At 48.0% G+C, this 24,241-nt stretch overlaps 1 protein-coding gene across 4 annotated transcripts in view; it reads left to right on the top strand.

Annotated features, from left to right (window-relative positions):
* YEATS2 (YEATS domain containing 2) overlaps window positions 1-24,241 on the top strand; it is a 1,971,885-nt gene that overhangs the window by 1,449,518 nt on the left and 498,126 nt on the right. For all 4 annotated transcript variants that reach the window (XM_069617830.1, XM_069617832.1, XM_069617831.1 and 1 more), the window contains one exon: window positions 4,449-4,563. In XM_069617830.1, coding sequence (XP_069473931.1) covers window positions 4,449-4,563 — 115 coding nt within the window. The remainder of the gene's footprint in view (window positions 1-4,448; window positions 4,564-24,241) is intronic.

The following is a 24,241-nucleotide window of genomic DNA, read 5'->3' as shown; positions in this document are numbered from 1 at the left end:
TATTTTCCATTCACCATGAATGATGTAGTTTTGGTTAAATATTAACATGCTTGGCATGTCCCACATGGAAAATGTCCCGTTAATGGGCGTAGGTCCCAGTTCGAGGTAGTTGCCCTGGTTCTTTTAGTTTTTGAGTGAACTAATTTGTCCCTCAAGTTCTTTGATTGCTTTAATGTGGAGAGGGGTGGCAGTGAATCGTGCATGCATGTCTTAATCATACGCCAGTATTTTTGTATCAACTTTTTGATTTGGAAAGAGTTGTTGTTGTATGTCGTGACACATGTGAGTCTCTCTTCCTTGTCTCCCTTGTTCTTGGGTTCCAAAAGTGTCTCCCTTGGTACATATCTGGCTCTCTTTAGGGCATGAGCTACTAACTTCTTAGGATAATCTCTGTCTTTCAGGTTTGAGCTTAGGTTCCTAGCATGTTCTTAGTAGTCCTCAATGGATGTGCAGTTTCATCTCAGTTGTAAAAATTGACTGAAAGGACTTTCCATCCTTTAATGACCTTGGTTGGAAGCTGTTATAATGGAGCATGGTATTTCTGTCTTGTGAGTTTTTTGAACAGCGAACATTTCAACTGTCCATTCTCCCCTTTAATGTCAAGAAAGTGCATTTGTTCTTTGTCTGCCTCCATAGTGAATTTGATGGTGGGGTGACTGCCATTCAGGCAGTTAAGGAAATAATTTAAAGACTCCTTTGAGCCACTCCAGATAAAGATGATGTAATCTATATATCTATACCAGTTGGTAATCTTTAATTCATAGGGATTCCTTTCTGTGAGAACATACTTCTCAAAAGCTGCCATATATAGAATTGCTAGGCTTGGAACACATGCTGCTCTCATTGCTGTACCTCGGATCTGAGGTAGTATTGGTTTTCGAATTCCAAGAAATCTTTCTTTAGGGCAATGCTCATCAGATCTATGATAAATTGAGCTGGAACTCTTTGTTGAGTAGCGCCATGTGTTAGGGCTACTCTGATCTTTTCTATAGCCTCTTCTTGGGGGATGTGTATAGAAAGATTGTATATCCACTGTTACCAAGAGATTCTGAACTGGATCAAATGGCAAACCCTCAAAGAGTTTAATGGTGACAATAGTATCTCTTGGATATGTTGCTATATTCCTGCTGATAGGTTGCGGAAAGATGTCGACAAATGTACAGAGTGGCTCGAGGATGGAACCCCATCCAGACACTATGGGTCTGCGTCATGGTGTTACAGGGTTCTTATGGAACCTTGTTCTTAAAAGACTGCCTAGACTCCCACTGCTCTGGCTTGGTAATGTTAGGTTAAATAACATTTCTTTGGTCCATAATTCAACTTCTCAACTTAAGGTCCAAAATCTCAGGCATCCTCTGCTCCTTCTTCATTTGTGAGGCCATAGGCTTATCAGCGAGATTTACCAATGTTCCCGTTACTTATGAACATTGACTTCTTAACATCCACAGGATTAGACCGTACAATAGGGGCTACATGCTTCCGTCACCGGGTGAGAATCAATTTGACTAAACCCTTGGCAGGCAAACCAACGTCCGCTATACTTATTTGACACACTGTATTCACCATGGAAGGGCAGATCTGGCTAACATCAGTTTGACACTTTGTCCAACCTAACGCATGATGTTTTAGTCAAGGATATATCAAAAACGTTAATCCAGCAATCAAAGTAGCTGGACTAATGTAACATATTGTTCTTAGACACCTCATCCAAAAATCTTAACAAATTGCAAATCACCCAAAATAATGCTCTTAGAGTGGCTCTAAGCATTTCTAGGAGGGAGCACATCTCCCAGGCCAGACGAGACGCCCACTGGCTTCCAGTTAAAGAGCGTATTCTATTCAAAACCCTCACCATCACCCATAGATGCCTCTTCCACTCTGCACCCCTGTATCTGTCAGAAATAATTCACAGGGTAAACTCACTTGCACCAAAACTGACCCAGTACTCCCACCAGCTCACGGTCCCCACCTTTAAAAGAGCCAAAGTCGGTGGAGCGAGCTTTCCTGTGCTAGCGCCCAAAAATTGGAATGCCCTGCCACCCCCTCTCAGGATGGAAACATCCCTCACTGCCTTCTGAAGAGCACTAAAAACTAAGCTCTTCAACTAGGCATCTCCTTCAGATATTACCCATGTAACCCCTGAATTTACCATTTGTAATTCTGTAAATGCCTATACAAATGTTCAGGTCTGTGCTGTTTTTTTTTCTGTATCAAATTGTATCACTGTTCTGTACCTAAGTTAATCCTGCTATGACTCTTCTGTAACAGCGCCACAGTGCCTCAGGGCCGTTGCGCGCTTTATACATTCAAATAAATAAATAATCACTATTACATTGGTTAAGGTCAGTGATGCAGTTTAGCTCGAGCTATGGGATGGCCCCCTCTCTGTTCAGTCTAATCAATCTATATATATAAAAAGCTTTGGTAAATTTCCATACTCAGCTGATGCAATTTATCATTGTTAGGTTGCCCTCTGTTGTCCAAATGGCAAAGTGCACCTCTGTTTGCCCTTCCAATTCAACAACAGCTATAATTTTAACAAACCGAAGGAGCATAGTTCTACGCAGTCATCTTCCACTATCTCAAACATTCAGAATAATTTCAAGTTAATTCTTTCCGCCCCTACTTCTCTTCACACAGGGCACGACGGTTCCAGTTTCACTGAACAGTTAATTACGAGCTCAACATTTCAGTCTCGAAAGAGCGAAACGCTGTAGGAAGAATGCCTTCTCATGAGCTAAAACGAAAAGTACGTGCTGTAATTATGCTACTACGCACGATCTTATGTCCTCACATGGACTCTGCAATGGAACAAGGTTGACAATAGCGCGTCTACAAAGACACATCGAAGAGGCGCGTGGAATTGATGGAACTTAGATACTGTTCTTATACCGCACATACCTCTCATTGCATCTGATACTAATATGCCTTTCAAATTGAAAAGAAGACAGTTACCTATATGTTTAGCCTTTTCAATGACCTTAAGTCACACAGACCTACAACCCCTTCCTGAAAGCGATCAGGGATAATTCTGATAGTTAAGAAGGGGAACAGAAGTGACCCTATGAATTACCGGCCGATATTGACCTTTAAGATATGCTAGAACGGCATATGTTACGCCGGAAATGGCTAGTTCGTATATAAACACGTTGGGCAAGGGCATTTCCAAAGGGTGGGAGGCAGTTACCACATGTTCAGCCTGCCTCCAGCGCAAATATAGCCGTTAGCAGATGAAAAGGAAGCTCAAAAAGGGAATGGAAATGTAAAAGCAAAACTGAGGATAATGACGAGGGAAAACAGTGTGTTTAGTACAGTATCAGCTGTGGGAGGGGTAGGAGAAGCGAGCGGCTGGGCAATCAAAAAAGGGATACAGGGGCTAGGAGATTGGGGAATCGGGCAACAAGATGAGAATGGATAAATGCAAGCAAGAGTACATTAGGAGACTGGCGGAGAAGATGGTGTAGGGCGAGGTAGAGAATGTGGGGAGTAGAGTTTAATGACAGGTGCATTTTATACAGGGAACATGGGATCCCAATGAACATAGCCTGTGTTCCTTCCATGGTGATTGCACATGACATATTCTAAGGCTGCCAGAAACTCGTAATGTCCTTCCTATCTTGCACTTCTTTGAAGTGTAGTCCCTCTATTAGCAGGATCCCTTTACTCGATTTGATTTAGATTTTTTGATTTTGCGCATTTCTTACACGCACCAAACGGACTCCACTGCATTCGGGCGCTGATGTTCTCTATGCAAAAGAAGTAGAGTGTGTAGATATTACATCTGGATTGTGGCTTACTTCAATTATTTCAATAAAAAGGTTTTTAGCCTCTTTCTAAACACCTCCATAGATTTGCATGCCCGGATCTCTCCTGGTAACGGATTCCACAATCTGCGCCAAATACCCCAAATCTCATGTCGCCTTTAGAGACCCTTTTAGCTCGAGGTACACACATCAACCTTTTGCCTCCAGACGTTAGATCTCTTGTGTATAGGCGTGTTACAAATGCTATATCATGTCATAACTTGTTGGGTGATAGCAGCACACACTGGCGGTGAGCTATTTCAGTGCCGTTTCATTGACGCATCTGTACATCAGGCAGGCTATTTTGAATTTAACTCGATCTTCCACTTTCAGCCAGTGTAAAGATCTACGTAGGGCCAACACATGGTCCCTTTTTCCTAGATGACCCACCAGTCTGACCGCCGCATTCTGGGCCTTCTGCAGTCTACTGATCTGCCCCGCTGGAATCCCAGATGTGTACTAACCCCTGTGAAATGGCACGAGTGCAGTAAGCCAGATTAGGCCAAACCCAACGAGCACAGGTAGTCTAGTTCCCAAACAAGTGAGACAATTCTTGGCATGAACAGCGTGCAAACATGTCATGCATAAACAATTATTTACATTTTTGTTTTGTTGTTTATGCATCTTCTTCCTTTTACTTTTCAGTCAAAAAGGAGCCAGAGACGACAGTTCAAATAAGTAGTTACTCAAGCATTTGTCCTGTAAGCAGTGCCATTGTAAAAACAGAAGAAAGCACTGATTTGAAGAATTACTGCATCAGGTAAGTAGTGGTGGGTGCATGATTATCCATGGGTTTAAAAATATACTTCTTATTTTTGATTTGTCAAATCAGCAAAAGACATGAAATAAAAAGCCCAAATATTGATGTGTATAACATACATTCTGAATGTCTTGTAGCTGTAAAGCAAAAGATTGGCCTTATTCTTATGGTTCATTTTGGAACAAGGTACGCAGAGTTGTACTCCTGAACATCTTTCTTGAGTTATTCCATTGTTAATTGAAAAGGGAAACAAGGAAATTAAATTCAAATTCTTTGTGTGATTCAATGTTTAGTTTTTATTTTAATAAAATTCACGTATGTAATGCCATCAAAAATGGCATAAATTCCTTGGCACCAACGTATCCAATGACCTGGTTCTTCTAACATTCATGACACAAGCGCGCCCAGAGGTGAAGCACTTGTAGGAAAAAAGGAGATTGTGTTTTTAATTTGATTTTATTGCTTTTGTTCAAAGAGCTGCACCTAGCAGTGGTGTACATTAAGGGACTTGGGCATTGCAGCTTTATGAATTGAAGTGCCCCAAAGCATTTCTTGAATTTACATTACAATGTAAAGAAACAAAAAGGTAAGACTTTATAGGTCAATGTGAAGTGCTACATTACAAATGGCTGTTGTGGCAGATTTCAAAGTGAGAGAGAGAGCTATAGGAAGATGCACAGGCACACAAACCACCCTTGCCTACATGCTCCCCAGAGCTCTTTAAATGTGTGCATAACACACACACAAACCCCTCCAAAATGTAGGATGTTGCTTGTAAGCAAGAGCAAGTAGAGCATATATTTTAGATCATGTGAGTGAAGTGTGGTATCCAGAAGGTATAAGAAAGTAATTCAAGTATTCCTTTCGACTTAAGGCTTTTGCCTGCTTCTCCAAAGGTCATATTGAAGGTCATATTGAGGATGCCTTAGGCCTGTAAGATTTAACCAAACTCTAAGCTACTTATGACTGCTCCTGGTGGACTTTCACCAACCTCTGTGTAGCCCTATAGTCCTCAGAGGCTGCCCTATGACAGCATGCTGCGCTGTACCAGTAACTCCCATAATCGTTCTTCTATGATCTTGCTTTGCTGTTTAATAATGATGCATTTAAATGCAAGGCCATCATGCAAAATATAAGAATAGGCTGAGTTCTGTAGGATTTCAAAAGGAGCAAGAGATTTGTTTGGGGAAGTTGGATAGATCAAAAAGAATTGGAAATGTCAAATGAATACAGCTAGTTAAACAACTTTTAAATGTCTGTCTTTGATGGGAATCAACCCTTAAGTTTCACCACTTCACTTAATTACCTGATATGATACGATAGTTTATTTGTATCGCGCTCATACACAAGTGTTTTAGAGCACGACAAGTCAAGGGTGGGGAACAGGGGAGAAAACAACGACGATCTTACTAGGCCCAATGACATCGAGAACGTGTAAGTGCATGGGAACGGGGAAAAGTGCATGGAAGGGGGAGAGTGCGGGGAAGAGGAGAAACAGATAAATAATAATAAATAAAAATAAATAGATAATAGAGGCAATAAACAGTGGTAGTTCAGCCAGCAAGTGACAAGTGCTGCGTTTACGGCAGCAGACTGGGTAAGTCTGATGAGTGCAGAAAAAGAAGAGAATGAGGAGGTGGGGGACTGTATGGGTACAGGTACAGTCCCAGTGCAAGGGGTGGCCAGGAGGCAGTGCAGCAGGGTGGCAGGGGGAGCAGGTACCTGGGCCCAGCGGACAGAGGGTGGCCAGGTGCACATTGCCAAGAGAGAGCAGATCAGCAGGGGAGAGGGGGAGCGAATGCAGAATCTAAGAGGAAGGTCTTGAGGTGCTTGCGGAACCAGAGAGGGTTCTCCTCAAGTTTTATAGTGGGGGGGAGGCTATTCCAGAGGTAGGCCCCAGCCAAAGACAGAGATCTACCCCCAGCTTGTTTCTTAGAAAAAAAACTGACCTGAGGGAGTTGGAGCTAGAGGAGTGAAGATCTCGGGAGAGGAGGTATTTGCAGAGGGATAGCTGAAGGCATTTTGGACCCAGGTCCCAGTAAGCCTTGTGGACAATGCAGAGGGGTTTGAATTTAATCCTTACATCCACTGGGAGCTAAGGGAGAGATTTCAGAGCTGGAGAGATACGATCCCAGGGCTTGAGGCTAAGGACAAGTCTCGCAGTTCTGTTCTGGATTAGTTGCAGAGGTATTGCTTGAAAATCCAGGGCGTGAGGTTAGGGCCCTGGGAACACCACAGGTAGAGAGGAAGGTAGAAGATAGAAAGGACCCAAATTGGACCTGGGAGGGTCGATCAGAGAGGAAAGAGGTCACCCAGGCCAGAGCCTGATCAGTGATACCCAGATTATCACGGAGACTGTTGAGCAGGATGGTATGGTTGACTTTGTCGAAGGCAGAAGAGAGAAAGAATAGGATGAGGACAGAGGGAATGTTAGAGTCATGGTTGGAGAGCAGATCTTCACGGATGTTCAGGAGAGCAGTTTCCATGCTTCTGGCAGCTCTGAAGCCAGACTGATGGTCATGGAGACAGCCAACAGAAGCGGAATGAAAGTTAAGCTGAGAGATGGCCAGCTTTTCCATGAGTTTGCCCAGAAAGGAAGTAATGGACATTGGGCGATAGTTAGCAGGACAGGATGGATCAGCTGTGGGTCACTTGAGAAGAGGATGCACAAGGGAGTGCTTCAGAAGGGAGGGGGATGATCCTGAGGCAAAGTCGTTTTTTTTCCTCCTGACTTGTTGGGGCTAGCCATTTTGAAAAGCAAGTTGCAAATTCTTACAAAGTCTACCCGATGGACATGGTACTTGGGGTATACAAATGCAAAGTGAAGGCTATTGCTAAATATGGGGAAGTGTTGTAGGCGTTATCGCATGTGCTATCTCTTCATGTCCAAGAAAACGTTTTCTTTTAAAAAAAGATACTTGCGAGGGGTGTGGCCGCCGAGGGCGCCATTGGATGCCTCCTCGGTGAGCTCCGTGCTTCCTTCCCTTCCCAAGACCTCTAAACCCCCTAAAAATATGTACCCGACCCCTTAAAACACCCTAGCGGGCGTCCGAAGCCTCAGTGAGCAGAAGCTGCGACTTGGGCCAGCATTGAAGCCCATACGACGAAGAAAATGAAGTTTTGAATTTGGAAGCCCGAAAACAAGATGGCGGATGGGACTGGGTGTCTTCCCTGCGACGCCTGTGACTCAGCTGCAGGCTGTGAATGAGGACATTGGTACAGAACGAATTCAACCGGGCAGGTCCCCGGAGGCGTCGGAACACTCGCCTTTAGGTCGCTCGGATCAGGGGCTTGCGACTTTGATGCTGGACCGAGCACTGCTGGCGCCATCCTGCTACTATGCCCCTGTGGGGCAATTTCGTACCACCGGACCCAGAGAAGGTCTCCCAGTTGGGGAGAGGATGCAGTAGTCTGGACGAATTGAGAGGCCGGCTCCCCTGACACTGTGAGGCGGAGAGAGGCGAACGGACGCTGGCAGGAAAGGTAACGACTAAAGCAGCTGAACACTATACGGAGACTCGATTCGCTTGCAACAGTGGTTGCCCAAGATGGCGGCTTCCGAGGTCCTCGCCTGGTGAGGAGGACCGCGGGACTCCAGGAATACAGCGCCGCATGGCGGCACAGCGGAATCCAAAGTGTCGGTGATCGCCTCTTGGAACCGCGGACGACCCAACAACTCGGCGTCCGCGAAGGCAAGTTGGGCGACCTGTGGTTTCCTCCCCTCCTCCCCCGGCCCGCCACAGCGACGAGAACCCACACACTTCAGAGCCTGGCAGGACTATATCGAAGCAGCAGCTCCATGTTGAGTGACAGAGACGGGAACTGGAGGTGAACAGACCAACTGAGGGTGGAATTGACCACAGTGCGGGGCACCCACCCTACCTGGAGACCCCTGATAACATTCTGGGCTATGCAGGCGGACAAGCGTGTGGCGATTCCCGTAAGGGGCCTCTGGAGAGCTCCGAATAACTAATCTGGATAATACTTTTGGGGTCCCCGTATCACGCCACCATACCCTGATACGAAAATTAAGTTGATTGCCCCCCTGAAAGCTCATCATTTGGGATTTTCTGGGCCACAGCTTAAGGGACAACAAAACAACGCACGTAGCCCAGGATGACCAAACAAATGACAAAAGGTAAAGGTCAGGGCTCTGGTGATATCAAAGCCATGTTGCAGACAGCAGACTCCCAGAAACGCAACCAACTGCAAGCGACAGCCCAAGTGCATAATCCCCCTCCGGAGGGGGCAAAAGACTCTGAAGATCCACCTATCCGGAAATCGGACCTACTAGAGGTGCTGTTGGAACTCAAAAAAGATATAAAAGAAAGTCCATCGCAGACCTCAATAAAGGAGTCCTGGCCGTGGAAAAGAGAGTTGATGAAATAGAAACGGTGATAACTGAGCAGGGTCATGATCACGATGTTTTTACAAGTAGAGTCACAGAATTAGAACAGCAGATGGAACAAATGCAGAGCAAGCAAGAAGACTCCGAAAATAGATCTAGGCGAAACAATATACAAATTTGTGGAATTCCGAAATCGATACCGGACTCTGACCTACAGCAATACGTGACTGACCTGTTCCGTCACATCTTGGACACAGAAGAAGAAAATAAAGAAATAGTGCTCAATCAGACGCACAGAGTATACTCCACATTTCAACTTAATAGGAACCTGACTCCTGATGTTCTAACCCGGATACATCTGTACACACTGAAGGAGGACATTATGCGGGCAGCCCGGAAAAAAGAACCCATCAGGTTCCGTTCAATTCCGATTCAACTGTTTCAGGATCTGGCCCAAGCGACGCTTGCCAAAAGAAAGAAACCGAGGGTAGTCACAGACTGGCTGAGAACTAAGGGCGTGCGATACCGATGGGGACACCCAACTTGCCTACGGCTTGCATTGAAAGGCAAGCGGCATTCTATTTCTAAAGAGGAAGAGAAGGTGGACCCCATGCAAGAAGACGAAAGAGGCAACTTCATTGACAATGAGGAGTCCCCATCCCGGAGCGGAGAATCAGAAGGCAGACATGGGATGGGCCAAAGGAATCTGAGACACTCCCGTCCGCGCGGACGTATCAAAGAACAGAAACCTTCTGAGCCCACCTGAACAACGGCTGAACATTCGCGATGTGGGACCATTCACTTAAAATCTGATATACCGGAATCTCTAAAGAGAAGGATGGGCTCTGCAATTGAAATGGCCTATGCATTGACTTTATTGCCCGAAGCAAGCTCACTTTATGGAAAAAAAGGAAAAAAGGAATGAATACAATGAGGTAGAAAAGAAAAGGGAAAAGGTAGGGGGGGGGAACCGGAACTTAAATTTCCCGGGTGAATGGAACCCAGTGATTTAGTGTGAACGTACTATGGTGAGACAGTTATTTGAACATTTTAGTTTAAAAGTTGGGGGGAGAATGGGTATTCATACTTTCTATTCTTTGGTGAAGAAGTGAATGACATACATGCTATATCTACAACAATGTTCAGTTGGATCATAAAGAAAGGGCATGAGGGCTAATATATGATAATGGCTGAATTGACACTTGTGTCGCTGAATGTTCAAGGGCTCAACTCCCCAATTAAGCGGAAGTCCATGCTGACCAGGCTGGTTGATATGCACGCCTCGGTGGTATGGTTGCAGGAGACACACCTTCTTCCTGAAGATGAGTTGAGGCTGAGACACAGAGCCTTTCCTATACAATATCTAGCTTCTAGTGGAACTAAAAAGCGGGGAGTGGGCATTTTAATCGCAAAAATGTAAAATTTGAGAGAAGATTTGTTAAAAAAGACCCAGATGTGCGCTTCCTGATGTTGGGGGGGGGGGGGAACTGGTGGGCCAGCTGGTGACTCTGATCTCGATCTATGCCCCCAATATAAAACAAAACCACTTTATACTTGACTTGCTGCCTAAAATAGCAGAATGGGGAATAGGAAAATTTTTGATTGGAGGTGACTTTAATGGGGTGATGGATGCAACAATGGATAAGACTCTACCGGCTACCCCTAATGATCACACATTTAGACAAGCCCTGGCGAAATTTCGGAGAGAACTGCACCTTTTAGAATCCTGGCGTTTCTTTAACCCACAGAAGAGGGCATATACCCACTACTCAGCGGTACACGGGTTACTCCCGTATTGATATGATACTAATCTCCGAAACAGTTGTCCCACAAGTTACAGGCTTAGAAATTGGGGTGCGTTGCCTCTCAGACCATGCCCCGGTACTCTTGAGTGTAGAATTGGCTTGCTCACAACAACGGTCTCACAAACCCTGGCGACTGAATGAGGTAATATTGAAGGACCAATTGGTCCGAACAAGTATTGAACAAACCCTGCAGAACTATTTCCGGGAAAACAAGACCCCGGGGTTGGATTGGTCAACCATTTGGGATGCCAGCAAGGCGATAATAAGGGGGGAATTAATTGCACAAACCTCGAATTACATCAAAAGTCGGGAGAGGGTAAGGCACAACATGGAAGCCAAGATACATAAGGGAGAGGTGGTCTACAAAGACAAAGGTTCACAGAAGGCTTGGCGGGATTTGAAAAAAGCCAGAGCGGCCTTAGAAACTCACCTAGCAGACGACGCAGCACGCCTTCTGGTACAAACTAAACAATTTTATTACATACACGGAGGCAAAGCTAATCGGTTTCTTGCTGCCAAATTGAGACACCAGACCTTTAGGAATCGAGTAACACAACTTCGTAATGGCCACGGGGAGGTAGTGAGGGGAGAAGGAGAAATAGAGGAGGTTCTGATCTCATATTACACCAATAACTTAAAGAAAGAAAACTTAAAGGAGGATGAGCAGATTGCATTCCTAGACAAGGTAGACTTACCACAAATTAGTGAGATGGATAAACAGCAATTGGAAGGCCCCATAACGGAGGAAGAGGTGGGGGATGCTATAAGGGCACTGAAAGGGCATAAAACACCAGGCCCAGATTGCCTCTGCAATGCATATTATAAAACCTTTAGAACCACACTGATAGGTCCCCTTACCTGCCTATTTAATTTTATTAGAGATAAGGGGCGCACATCTGGAGATATGAGACCAGCAACCACAATATTATTGTTGAAACCAGACAGGGACCCATTGGACTGTGCTAGCTACCGTCCGATCTTTTACCAAATGGAGATGCAAAGATATATTCCATGATATTGGCCCGGAGACTGGCAATGATATAACCCGAAATAATTCACTCAGATCAAGCTGGGTTTGTGAGGGGGCGACACACATACGATAATATCCGCAGAGCCATAAATGTAATCGACTGGGGACGGAGGACAAACCAGAAATTTTCAGTGGCAGCCATGGACACCTCCAGAGCTTTTGATAGTTTACACTGGGGCTTCCTACGCCTGACTCTTGAAAAGTTCGGATGTGGCCCGCTCTTTATCCGTATGGTAATGGCCAACTTCACAGACCCATCCACTAAGCTATTGATTAATGGAAAACTCACAGGAAGCATCCCCATCCAAAGAGGCACGAGACAGGGATGCCCATTATCGCCCCTGGTCTTTGCTATGGCTATTGAGCCGTTTGCATGCCAAGTTCGTAGCCATCCAGATATCCAAGGGGTCGAAGTGGGCAATACAGGTCCGCAGAAGGTGGCACTTTACGCAGATGACATTCTCTTGTTCTTAAAAGATACTGCACATTCTCTACCAGCAGCCATACACCTACTGAAGAAATTTGCCAATGTCTCTGGGTTCCATATTAACTATCCCAAATCTAAAGCTCTTAATATTACAGAGAGGCCGGAGCAAATCCCGATTTGGGAAAACCTATACCCCCTGAAATGGGAACACAAGGCAGTTAAATATCTTGGAATTCAACTGACCCCCAAATATGACAGGTTATACAGAGCTAATATCCCAGACCTCCTGAAAACACTGACGAAAGAATTAAAACGTTGGCAATTACAAGAACTGTCCTGGTTAGCATGCATTACAGCAGATAAGATGACCCTACTTCCTAAATTCTTATATGTAGTTGGCGCTCTCCCAATACGAATCCCAAACCCAGCCATCCAAACACTACAGAAAGAGGTGATGAATTTCATATGGGGGGGGGGGGCCGAGAGTTCCCAAGAAAGTATTATTTGGGCCGCAGGTCCTGGGGTGATTGGGGGTTCCGGACCTCCGTAGGTACTTGTGGGCAGCACAGATAGCTCCTATGCTGCAATGGTCTGCGGGGGAGACACCGAACCAGTGGGTGATACTCGAAAAATTGGCAACTAAGTTGGCCCTGGGAGGTATCGGCTTCCTCGCCACACGACATAGGGAAAAAGGGGGCCAACTGTTGGAATCAACCAGAACTACCCTGTGGTATTGGGACAGGGTCCTGAGAAACAAGATCAAAGGGGGGGGCTCTTACGTCAGTAGCTTACAACCCAGAATTTACCCCTGGAACACATGCTAACTTCTGGGCTAACTGGGGCGGCAGGGAAGGCAGCATGGTCTTAGGAGATCTCTATGCAAATGGGATACCCCTGACATTCGAAGAATACAAAACCAGATTCAATATCCCAGAACAGGAGCAATTCCACTATGTTCAACTCAGACACTGGGTCTCAAATGCAATGAGTGAAAGAGGGGCAACTAGGATCCCTCCAGGAGTGGAGTTAACCATACAGGAAGGCCACCCAGATAAGGGAATAACTAGATTATATCGCCTGGTGGGAGAGGGGGACCCAGAAGAGAATCTCACTTATATGCGGAAATGGGAAGCGGATCCTGGTAGATCAATTGACTGGGACACATGGGGCCAAATTTGGCATAGAGCCGCAAAGAGTTCTAAATGCACCTTGATTAAGGAAGCAGCATATAAACGTTGTCTTCGGTGATATATGACGCCCACACACACACATGCCATTAATCCAGAATACCCACCTGAATGTTGGAGGAACTGTGGACAACTTGGGGACCTTATACATATGTGGTGGTCCTGCCCATTAGCATAAACCTACTGGAAAGAGATCCTAAGTCACATTAAAGATATAACCGGCGTGGAGCTCCCTCTTGACCCGCTAGTGGTGCTCTTGGGAGAAGCAGTGGAGGGTTGCTATGCAAACTCAGGGCCGACGGCCACCTTAATTACGCATGTGTTGAGTGCAGCCAGAATTACAATCGCCCAGGCATGGAAATCTAAAGATGGGCCAGTGATGGCCATGTGGTGAATGCGGCTATGGGGGGTGATGGCCATGGAGAAAGTGACTGCTTTGGCCCACGGCTCTTATTCCAAATATCTGAACATTTGGCTACCAGTGCATGAATTCACAGACGACAGAGAGCAGATGTACTTTAAGCCCAGATTGCTCCGTGCAATACCTGTCATCTGATGGAATCAAAAACTGAACTTGAAAGGATCCATCTGACTGAAATAATAAAACGGATCAAACCACTTCTTCACCTTAAGTTGGGAGATACTTGTGGGGAGGCAGGGGGGGAGTTCAACATTTATGTTATTCTTTTATTCCTTTCCTTTTTATTGTTATCATAAATGAACACTGCAATTGAAATGTGCTGAAACCCCAAGTAGGGGCAATGAGGAAGCGACATATAAGAAGTATTACATATATGCTATTGATCGGTTTATTATTAATGTATGCATATCTATGTGCTCCAAAACTTAAATAAAGTTGGTAAAAAAAAAAGATACTTTCTCTACCAGAATCTGCTACTAACTTTGTTATTCACTTCGAAGTTGGACATCCTTTCTGGGATAATGAATTAAGTATTGACCCAATTAATTAACCAGAGTATGGTCTGACCCAAAGGTGTCTGACACATTTTAAAATACATTTTAGGCAATTAAATAGGCATTCAATGGATTGCTTTTCCCCTGCAGATTCCTCATTCGATAGATATCCCCTTCCAGCTGCTCAGAAAAAACATTGACTTGGGGCGTAGTGGACCTCGACTCGGTTGTCGATATGCCTTGCCTCGGTGCTCGATCGTTGGCTCTGGACATGACGTGGGGCGTTCCACATGCTCCGCACGCTGCTCTTGCGGAACACTAGCACATTTTTCAAATTCTTCAATTTTGATCTTTGACTTCATTCGACCTTTTTCGTCAAATATTTCCTTTGCGAGCTGCCCTGTCAGATTTCAGACGGCAAATGCTGCTCTGATTGCGGCTCCAAGATGTCAGTGACCGACCTGCACAGCATCTACGTGTGGTACTTTGGTACGGGTCACGACACTGAGGGGTGCACATCCTGTAGCAAAATGAATCCAAAGTCTCTTCAGGAGCGTCTAAGTCACTGACACAATCGACCGTACAGACTTCTGAGACTGAAACAGAGGGGCCTACAGCTGAAAGAGAGAGTAGGCACCAGCGCAAGGCGAAGAAAAGGTCCCACTCACGGAGCCACTCAACTTCGTCGACCTCTGACGTGACTCGGTCATCTTCGGAAAGGGGTAAGTAATCTGAAGGGCCGGCGTCCAGGTAGAAGTGGGAGGACTTTAAGTCACAAATGTTGGCTATGTTTCAGAAGGCGGCTGTGGGTGCATGCAAAAACTCAAAACAGGCCCTGGTAGCTCCAGTGGCACCTGGTGACCCTGGCCCAAGAAAGCGCTGTTACCGATGCCATCAGCATGAGAATCAACAGAGAAAGGCGGGCAAGCCTTCGATGCCGGAACCTGCCCATGAACTTCAGGGCCGGATTCATCTCGATGCTCCGTCGGTACACTGGATTCTGCTGACGCTGACAGCCCTTCCCTCTCTGTCGGGCGACAAGCCCTCGATGCAGACTATCAGCGATCTATCCTTCACCCCGCTTTCTCAATCTGATTTCTTTGGGTCGATTTTCAGCACCAAGGAAGTAGACCACCTGGGTGGCGTTGACCCCATGTATTCGGGGTCTGGTGGGGTGGACTACCTCGCCGATCAGGCAGACCTCATGGCTTTAGCATGATTCCAGTGGGCTGGATACGTCTCTGGATGTCGAGTTGCAATAAACCCAGCCATATACTCATGCGAAATTCAGGTACCTTGAGGACAGGGTAGTTGATACCCTGGGGCTGCATGATTCCTCTGTACCTGTCTAGGACTACAAACTCACTGATATTTTGGACGAATGTACCACCACAGAGAGAAAAATGCTGCACAACCCGGCTGTAACCGAGCCAGTCGCCTTTGCTCCTTTCCCCCGGGTTAATTCTACCTTGACTAGCAAGTATAGGCCAGCAAGAGGGGATCCATCTTTTCTTTCCTCTCGCCCTCCACCAGAGGGGTTGGTTGTTCAGATGGCCACAGTATCCACCAGGGCAGCTTCTTTCCACTTTGCCACTTTACAGGGAGGGCAAGAAAGTGGATGTTGTCACAAAGAAGATCTTCTCCAGGATCATGCCCTTGAAGACCTTGAAGGCTGCTAATGGTTCGTACGACTTTGCAAAGTATTATTTTGGTCTTTGGAAAGTCGTTGAGCATGTAGCCCAATATGCCTCTGAAGGGGAGTTACGGGGTGGGCTCATGCAGCTGGTGGATGACGGGAAGGATATGGCCAGGTAGTCATTGCAAATGGGCCTGGACATGGCGTACTGCGTTGGCCAGTTGATGTGGTCGGCCATGGTTCTTAGAAGGCAGGTCTACCTATGCTCCTCTGGGTTTCCTCCTAATGTCCAGAGCAGGTTGTTGGACATGCCCTTTGATGGGGAAATACCTTTTCGGCCCGAAGGCCGATGACTACTTGGAGAAATTCAAGTAGTCTAAGCTCACCGCAAAGTCGCATGGCCTAGCTGCATAGCAGCCAGCCAAGCCTGCCTTCAGCTTCGCCTCTAGGGGCAAAGGCTATAGGTGGTATGTCCCCTGCGGCAGGAAGGCGCAGCTTCCACAGGCCAGGATGGGGCAGAGACGTTTCTCGCGTTCCGCAAGGGGCATAGGGGTTTACCAGAGGCCAGCAGACAGCGGTAGCAGCTGCTCCATCCTCAAAACCGCTTTGATTTCCCCTTCCACAACTTGATGGTTGGAGGACGGCTGTCCGAGCATTGGCCCCAATAGCCAGAGATTACCTCTGACACCTGGGCCCTGGAGCTTATGCAGTGGGGTTATTTTCTGTCCTTCTTTAGAAAACCACTGAGCAGACTCCACCACCTCCTTGCCAGCTGGAACAGGAGCTTCAGGAAGAACTGCCAGCCCTGTTGTTGAAGGGTGCCGTGGAAGCGGTACTGCCCGAGCAGAGAGGGTTGGGTTGGTATTCCTGGTGGCGTGGTTCCGGAACAGTCTCGCCATTTAACAATGCGGATTACTCTCTCCTCAGGCAGAAAGGCCTTCCCTGCCTGAGTGTCTAGGACTGCTCCGATGAATTGGAGTCTCTGAACTGGTGTTGTGTGGGATTTCTTCAAGTTCAGGGAGAAGCCCAACCTGTGGAGTAGTGAGCAAGTGTCCCCTAGAAGGGACAAAACCTCCTCTGCCGTCCTCCCACGGATCTGCTAGTCATCCATGTACGGCAATACGTGGACCCCGGATGTCATGAGGTGAGCCGCGACTACTGCCATGACCTTGGTGAAGACCCTTGGTGCAGATGTCAACCCAAAGGGAAGCACCTTGAACTGGTAGTGCTTGTCCTCTCTGAGGAATCTCAGCAACTTCCTGTGCTTTTGATGCATCAGCACATGGAAGAAAGTGTCTTTAAAATCTAGGGACGTCAACCAGTACTGCCACTCAAGAGTGTGAACAATCTCTCTCAACGTCCACATCTTGAATTTGTAATTTGTCTTTCCTCAGGAACTTGGTCAAGGCCCTGAGGTCAAGATGCGACAAAGACACCCCCCCCCCCCTTCTTGGGTACCAGCGGCTTCTTTCCTCCGCCTTTTAGGCCTCATAGTCTCCTGTATTTTCCTAATGCCAGAGGCCAGGCTGCGAACGAGACAGTTACAATGGCTCCTACGTAGTCCGTGGTCCCAGTACCTCAGAACCCTGACGGACTCCTCAAGGTGTCCAGGTCCGTGGTCGGCAGTCTTTCTTCGTTGGCCAGCAGCAGCAATTTACTAGCCGGGGAACTCTTCTGGCCTCCATGACCCCAGGTTTGAGTGGTCAGGGATGCGTCCTTGACAGGTGTAGGGGCGCTCACTGCGAGGACTTGCAGGTGAGCGTCCTTTGGACTGCAATTGAAGCCAGGTGGCACATCAACAGGTTAGCCCTGAAGGCATTTGCTCTGTCTCTGAAGGGGACGCATGTCCTGATCTTTACTGACAATACAGTAGCCAGCATTATCTGAACAAGCAGGTTGGCGTGCATTTCCTCCCCCACTGCAGTGAGGCGATGTAGCTTTGGTTCTGGCTGTTAGAGAGACAGATGTCGGTCTCGGCAGTTCATCTGGGGTTGACAGAGAGCTGTTTGGCGGATGCTGTGAGCAGGCACAGCACCGTCTCACCCGAGTGGGTAGTGTGCTAGGAAGTCCCAGAGGAGGTCTTTTCTCTCTGGGGTACCGCGGTAGTGGAATCCAATAGGAAGTGCAGGCAGTTTTGCTTGAGGGAATTCCCTGCGAACGGCGTGCTAGGAGATGCGTTTCTGGTGGACTGGACGTTTCCTCTCCACTATGCCTTCTCTCCGATTCCTGTCATCCTGTGGGTTCGCAGGAGGTTTCGAGCAATCCTGATCACTCCGAATTGGGCGAGGAGGACATGGTACTCAGACTTTCTAGACTTAGCCATCTGCCCACCGCTCCGGTTGCCTCATCGCCCAGATCTTCTAATCCAGTGGGAAGGTCAGGCGCTCTTGTTCATTGCGGCTGCTTACGTCAAAAACAGCCGTTTTGGTGGCCATCACTTCGACCAGGCTGGTCAGCAAGGTGCAGGCACATTCTTGCAAACCACCATTTCTCCATTTCTTTCCTGCAAAAAGGTAACACTCAAGGTGAGACCGGGGTTCTTGCCTAAGGTGGAGTCAAAATTCCATCTTTGTCAGGTGATAGATATTACTTAGTTCTACCCACCTCCGCACCCCTCCAATGAGGAGGAGCGTTTTCACCGGTAGACCCCAAGAGGTAGTTCAGTTTCTGTGTGGCAAGGACCACTTAATATAGGAAAACAGACAAATGTTTGTAGCCTATTCCATATCAAGAAAGGGCCTACCTGTATCCAAACAGGCAATTTTGCGATGGAACATACTTTGTATCGCAGAATGCTACCATTTCACAGCCAAAGAATTGCCTCCTGGCATCAGAGCCCACTTTCCTAGAGCGGTCTCTGCCTCTACAGCTTTGCAAAGGGGGGTTCCGGTTAGGGACATCTGCCGGGCGGCAACATGGTCTTCACTCCATACTTTTGCAAATGTTTAAATGGGTTACATGTACAGACTGTATTTAGCAATACACATTGTATCCCTTTCTCCACTTCTCTAACTTTCTAGTTACAGTGGCTGGTGGGAGTGGATATTTTCTACCGACTTTTCCTGATTTTTACACGCAGGCTGCTGTCAGAGCTGTGCTAAATAACACACGGGTCACCATTGACCTAAAATGGTGGCTGTCTTCTTTTTTTGATAACTCTTGATGACTTATCCTTTCTTAAGGCTTCTTCTGCCGTCCTGGGTGGGGTGGTTTTGTATTTAGCAATACAGTCTTTAAATGTAGCCCATCTAAAAATTAGAAATGTCCTTGGCATGTAGAATGCCTCATTCACTTCTATTAAGATCAAACAAGCTACCACTACCAAGAAGGTGGCCCTCAAGGTCATGGATAAATATTATGCTTCTTCATCAAAAAATAATTTGACACCAATTTTCCAAATAGTCTGACCAGAAATTCAAATGTGAACTCTTGTAATTAAAATGCCAATTCCATAAGTGCCTCTACATGATAATAAAGAAAAGCAGTCCAATAAAGATATAACTGTTTCAAATAGCCAGTCAGTCACTCCAAAGATGCACTATTCATAAAACATTTGATACAACCACTTAAATTAAATCATAAAACATTGCCTATGATATTATTCTACGGCGTCCACAATAATTGCATAGATAACCCGATTCTTCAGTGTCTCACTCTCAAGGAGGAATGCATCTGCAGGATATTTAAATGCTATTCAGAGGTGATTAAAATAATTGGGCCACCGCTGTTAGGTAAAATTTCATTTTTGTGCAATATACTCCCCATTTCTGAGTCCCCCAGCACTTTTTGCTGGACTATTTGATTTTTAATCAGTTTTCCTGAGTGAGTGGGAACCTTTTACTACACTCATTCAGTCTTTTACTATATCTTTGGGCACCCTTTTCAACCCTTTTGGTTGTACCTTTTGGGAGTTATGCTTTCCTCCAACTTTTAAGGCATCTGCGATTTACTATTGCAGTAAACAGCACTTTCTGTGTAGTGTTGCTGGGAGCTCTGAGCTGGCCTTTTTATTTTCCTTTTGATAACCACTGTTTCCAAAGATAGGGGGATACTTTCTTACTCTTACATCCCGTACCCTTTCCTCCATACTGAATGGGTGTCCCTTGCAAGGGATGGGAGACTGAACCTTTTTCACCAGAAAAAAACCTTCTTCCCTTTTAAATTTAGAGGCACGCAGATGTGCGGTCCTGGGAGCATGCGCTACCCTGACTCTGCCCTCCAGGTCCACACCTCAGTCCCCTTTCCTGCATCGACAGGAACGGGCCAAATTCACCAGCGCTCTGGATTTGGCATTGTAATTCCACGGGCAGATACTACTTCTGTCTTTTTTTTGTCTTTTTATCATACAGGTTCTCGGTCCTCAGGCGCCACGCTCCTCCCCCGCATATGTCGACTACCACAGAGCTCAGCAGGTGTCCATCCTGCGACAGGCTCTTTACAACTTCAGACCCCCACACCCTCTGCCTACGTTGCCTTGGCCCAGACCACGGTTGGCAAACTTGTACACCGTGCAGCGCCTGTCCTCAAGGTCTCTGAAGAACAGACTAGCCAGGTGGAGGGAGCTCTTTCAGAAATCACCTCCAGCGGACCTGAAAGACTTTGTTTACCATCGATCCAGGCCCAAGGTAGGGCCTCTATTCTCAATTCCACCCCACAAGGGAGACTCGCGGGAGGGACCACTCATGTTCTCATACCAGCACGTACACCAAGGCTACCTCAGCTACAGGCCGAGGAATCCTTGGATCCTTCCGGTGACAGTGTTGAGGTACTGGAAGGTTCTTTTACAGAGTCTTCGCCTGAGGGGCCACGCCCTTGTACCAGTAATATGTCCAAGGGGCCACGCCCTAGTACCGGCAATATGTTCAAGGGGGCACCTAAACGCAGCTCTACCGGCCTCTCGGCCGAGGTTGTAACGCCTCCCAGGCCTCGGCCTGAGGAGCAGGGTAGGCCTCATGATCCACACTCAAGAGTCCTGGACGAGTCTGGGCCCAGTGAGCGGTGCAACACGACGCAGGCACGTGGAAGGCAGCTCGACAAGATGGCTGCTGTGCCAGACATTAGCACCCGTCAGACACCGCACCAGGAACGGGAGCAGTTCAAGGAACGAGTGTCAAGGTGGGACTGGTGTCAACCAGGTACGTGGCCTACAACCTATCCTTCTTTTGCGCAGGGCAGGTCCCCGCTGCGTCCATATGGGCAGGGTATGCAGCGGTTCCAGCAGCCTCACGCTACCCCTTCAATATCACCTACCACCCCGCCAACCTGTGATGACAGGTTCTTTGAAAGGTTCCTCTGGCTCATGAAATCTCCTCGGATTCGGGTCATCCTCAGCGACACCATCAGGGACGTGCTCCCGGCAATGCTTCCAGCGCCTCTGGCCCCAGCACAGCCTCTGCCACCTGCTCCGACCCCCCCAACCGATTGTACAGGCGGTTCCGTACCAGCCTCCGGCTCTGGTCCCTGTGCCTCAGCCTCCAGTTCCCAACACTCCTCCACCGGTGCCGGATCCTCCGGACCTCCAGGTGGACACGGACGAGGAGGAGGACCTCGACACACCATCGTCAGCCAAGGCCTTCCACGAACGTCTTAGAGGGCTGGCAGAGTACCTTGGCCTTCCTCAACCCGATGTCAAGCAACCAGCAGATGGGGTCCTCGCAGAAGTCCTCACGCGATGCCCTTCTGCTAAAACGGGAATCCTGATGCAGAACGACGTAGTAGCCTTGGCCAAGATGGGTTGGCTCAAGCCCCACTTGGTCCAGCCGGTCAGTCGACGCCTGGCCGCCAAGTACAGGCAGATGGAGGGGGATACACTCTTGCTATTGGCCCATCCTCAGCCAGACTCCTTGGTGATTGCCACAGCATCACTATACTCCAAGCCTCAGTCATCCTCGGCCTCTTCCTCTGTGGTGCTGCTAGGTAAGGAGGAGAAGATCTTGGAGGCGTATGGGAAGAAGCTGTATTCCAACGCGTCCTTGCATCTTGGTCAGGCCAACGCTGATGCCATGCTGGTGGGCGTTAAACAGAGGTATGGCGGTAAAATTGTGGATTTCCTCCCAGAGCTCCCTATGCAGAGCCAATCATGTTTCAAGGCAGGACTGGCTTGAGGCCGATATGGTGGCGAAAGACATCATGGAGTCCACCGTGGCCCACATTGACACCTCTGGCTGGGCCATCTGCATCGCCACGGACATGAGAAGAACAGCCTGGCTCTGTGCTACTAAATTCAATCCGGACGTCCAGGAACGCATATTAGACCTGCCCTTTGAGGGGGGTGACCTCTTCTACTCCACCACGGACGAGGAGCTTGACAAAAAGAAAAACAGCTCACAAACGGCCAAGTCTTTATCCATCCTGACAAAGACCACGCCTAAATCGTACACCCAGTCACAGCAACGCTCCGACAAGGGGTGTACATACGGAGGGTTCCGCGGCTTCCAAGAACAGAGGTCCAGGCAGCCGGAACGCTCGCCGACTCAACATTGGCGCAAGCAACAAAAAGGGGCGGTGGGGAGTAAGGGCTTTTTCCAGTACCCCTCCTACGCACCAGCCTCAGAGGGAAAGAAGGCATGACATACCCCTCTGGTCCACATGTCTCCAGTGGGGGGCAGGCTTGCTCTCCATGCACATTTCTGGCGCCAGAATTTCACGGACCCCTGGATCCTCTCTGTAGTATCCAAGGGGTACCGTTTACCCATCCCAGCCTCTCCTCCACTCCACTCTCTCAAGTTGAGACAGCAACTCTTTTGGCGGAGATCCGGTCACTCGTCGACAGCCAGGCAGTGGAGGAAGTCCCAGCCTCCCAGAGTTATGCTGTACCTTTCCACCCTCAACCTCTCCCTACCTCTACAAAAATTCAAGATGGTTACGCCAGCTTTTATAGCTGAGACGTTGTGCAAGGGAGACTGGATGTGCTCCCTGGATCTGAAGGACGCATACTTGCACATCCCGATTTGGCAGCCCCATCGTTCCTTTCTACGATCAGGATCATGGGCTTCAATTTCCAATACAAGGCGCTTCCTTTTGGCCTCAACTCGGCCCCCAGGGTCTTTACCAGACTCATGAATGCAGTGGCTGCACTCCTCAGGGTCTCCACATCTACTCATACCTCGATGACTGGCTCGTCAGGGCTACATTTCCGGAAGCAATGCACCACACTTCCCATGCTCTTATTAGCACACTGCACGATCTGGGCTTTTCGTTCTATCTCAAGAAGTTGCAGCTGCAGCCCACGCAGACTCTGACCTTCTTGGGACTCATATAGGACACGTGCTCCGAGAAGGTGTTTCCGTCACAGGACAAGATCACAGCCATGAAAAGAGCCACTACTCACTTCCTCAGCATAGAGGCGACCTCGGCCTGGTGGTACCAGCTCCTCCTGGGTCTCTTGGCAGGGGTCCTATTAACCACCCCCCACACAAGACTCGGGATGAGGAGGATACAGTTGCACTTCACGGCATCATGGAACCAGGAGCGGGGCTCTCAATCCAAGATGATATATGTTCCTCCATCCCACCAACCGGACCTCAAACGGTGGTCCATGGACTGCAACTTACGGATGGGCAAGCCCTTCCGGCCTCCAGCCCCGCAGGTCACCATCACCACAGACTCCTCTCTCGAGGGATGGGGAGCCACCCGGGACACTCTTCGGTCCATGGCACCTGTACCCGGCAGGAGTACCACATCAATTGGTTGGAACTGAACGCCATCTGGATAGCGCTCAGGACATTCCTTCCACTTATCGAAGGCAAGGTTGTCCTCATCCAGACAGACAGCTCAACCAGTATGTACTATGTCAACAAGCAAGGAGGCACAGATCCCCTCCGCTGTGCCAACTGGTAATCCGCATGTGGGAATGGGCCATGGACAACATTTACCTCACGGCAGTCCAACTTCTGGGGGAATCCAACCTGGAGGCAGTCAGGCTCAGCAGGTTGGGAGAAGTCAATCATGAGTGGCAGCTAAACAACCTCGCTCTTCAGGAGATCTTCAGCAGATGGGGTCACCCCCAGGTGGATATCTTTGCCACCTGGCACATCAAGAAGTGCCAACAGTTTGTCTCCTGGCAGGTACAGGGTCCCGGCTCCCTGGGCAATGCATTTTGGATTCAGTGGAACGGCATGACAGCTTACGCCTTCCCACCCACTCCGCTGAGTCACAGAGTGATTTGCAAGATCAAGAAGTCTCGCCAGCTCATCATCATTCTAATAGCTCCATGGTGGCCAGCCTGGCCATGGTTCTTGGAGCTGCTAAGCCTCTCGGAGATGCCACCGATTCACCTTCTGACTGGCCCAGTACATCTTCTGGCACAGCAAGGGGGCAGGGTCATCCAC

Source organism: Ambystoma mexicanum, chromosome 10 (assembly GCF_040938575.1).
Source record: "Ambystoma mexicanum isolate Mex_15411 chromosome 10, UKY_AmexF1_1, whole genome shotgun sequence".
Classification (NCBI taxonomy): domain Eukaryota; kingdom Metazoa; phylum Chordata; class Amphibia; order Caudata; family Ambystomatidae; genus Ambystoma; species Ambystoma mexicanum.
This window is presented reverse-complemented; position numbering and strand designations above follow the sequence as displayed.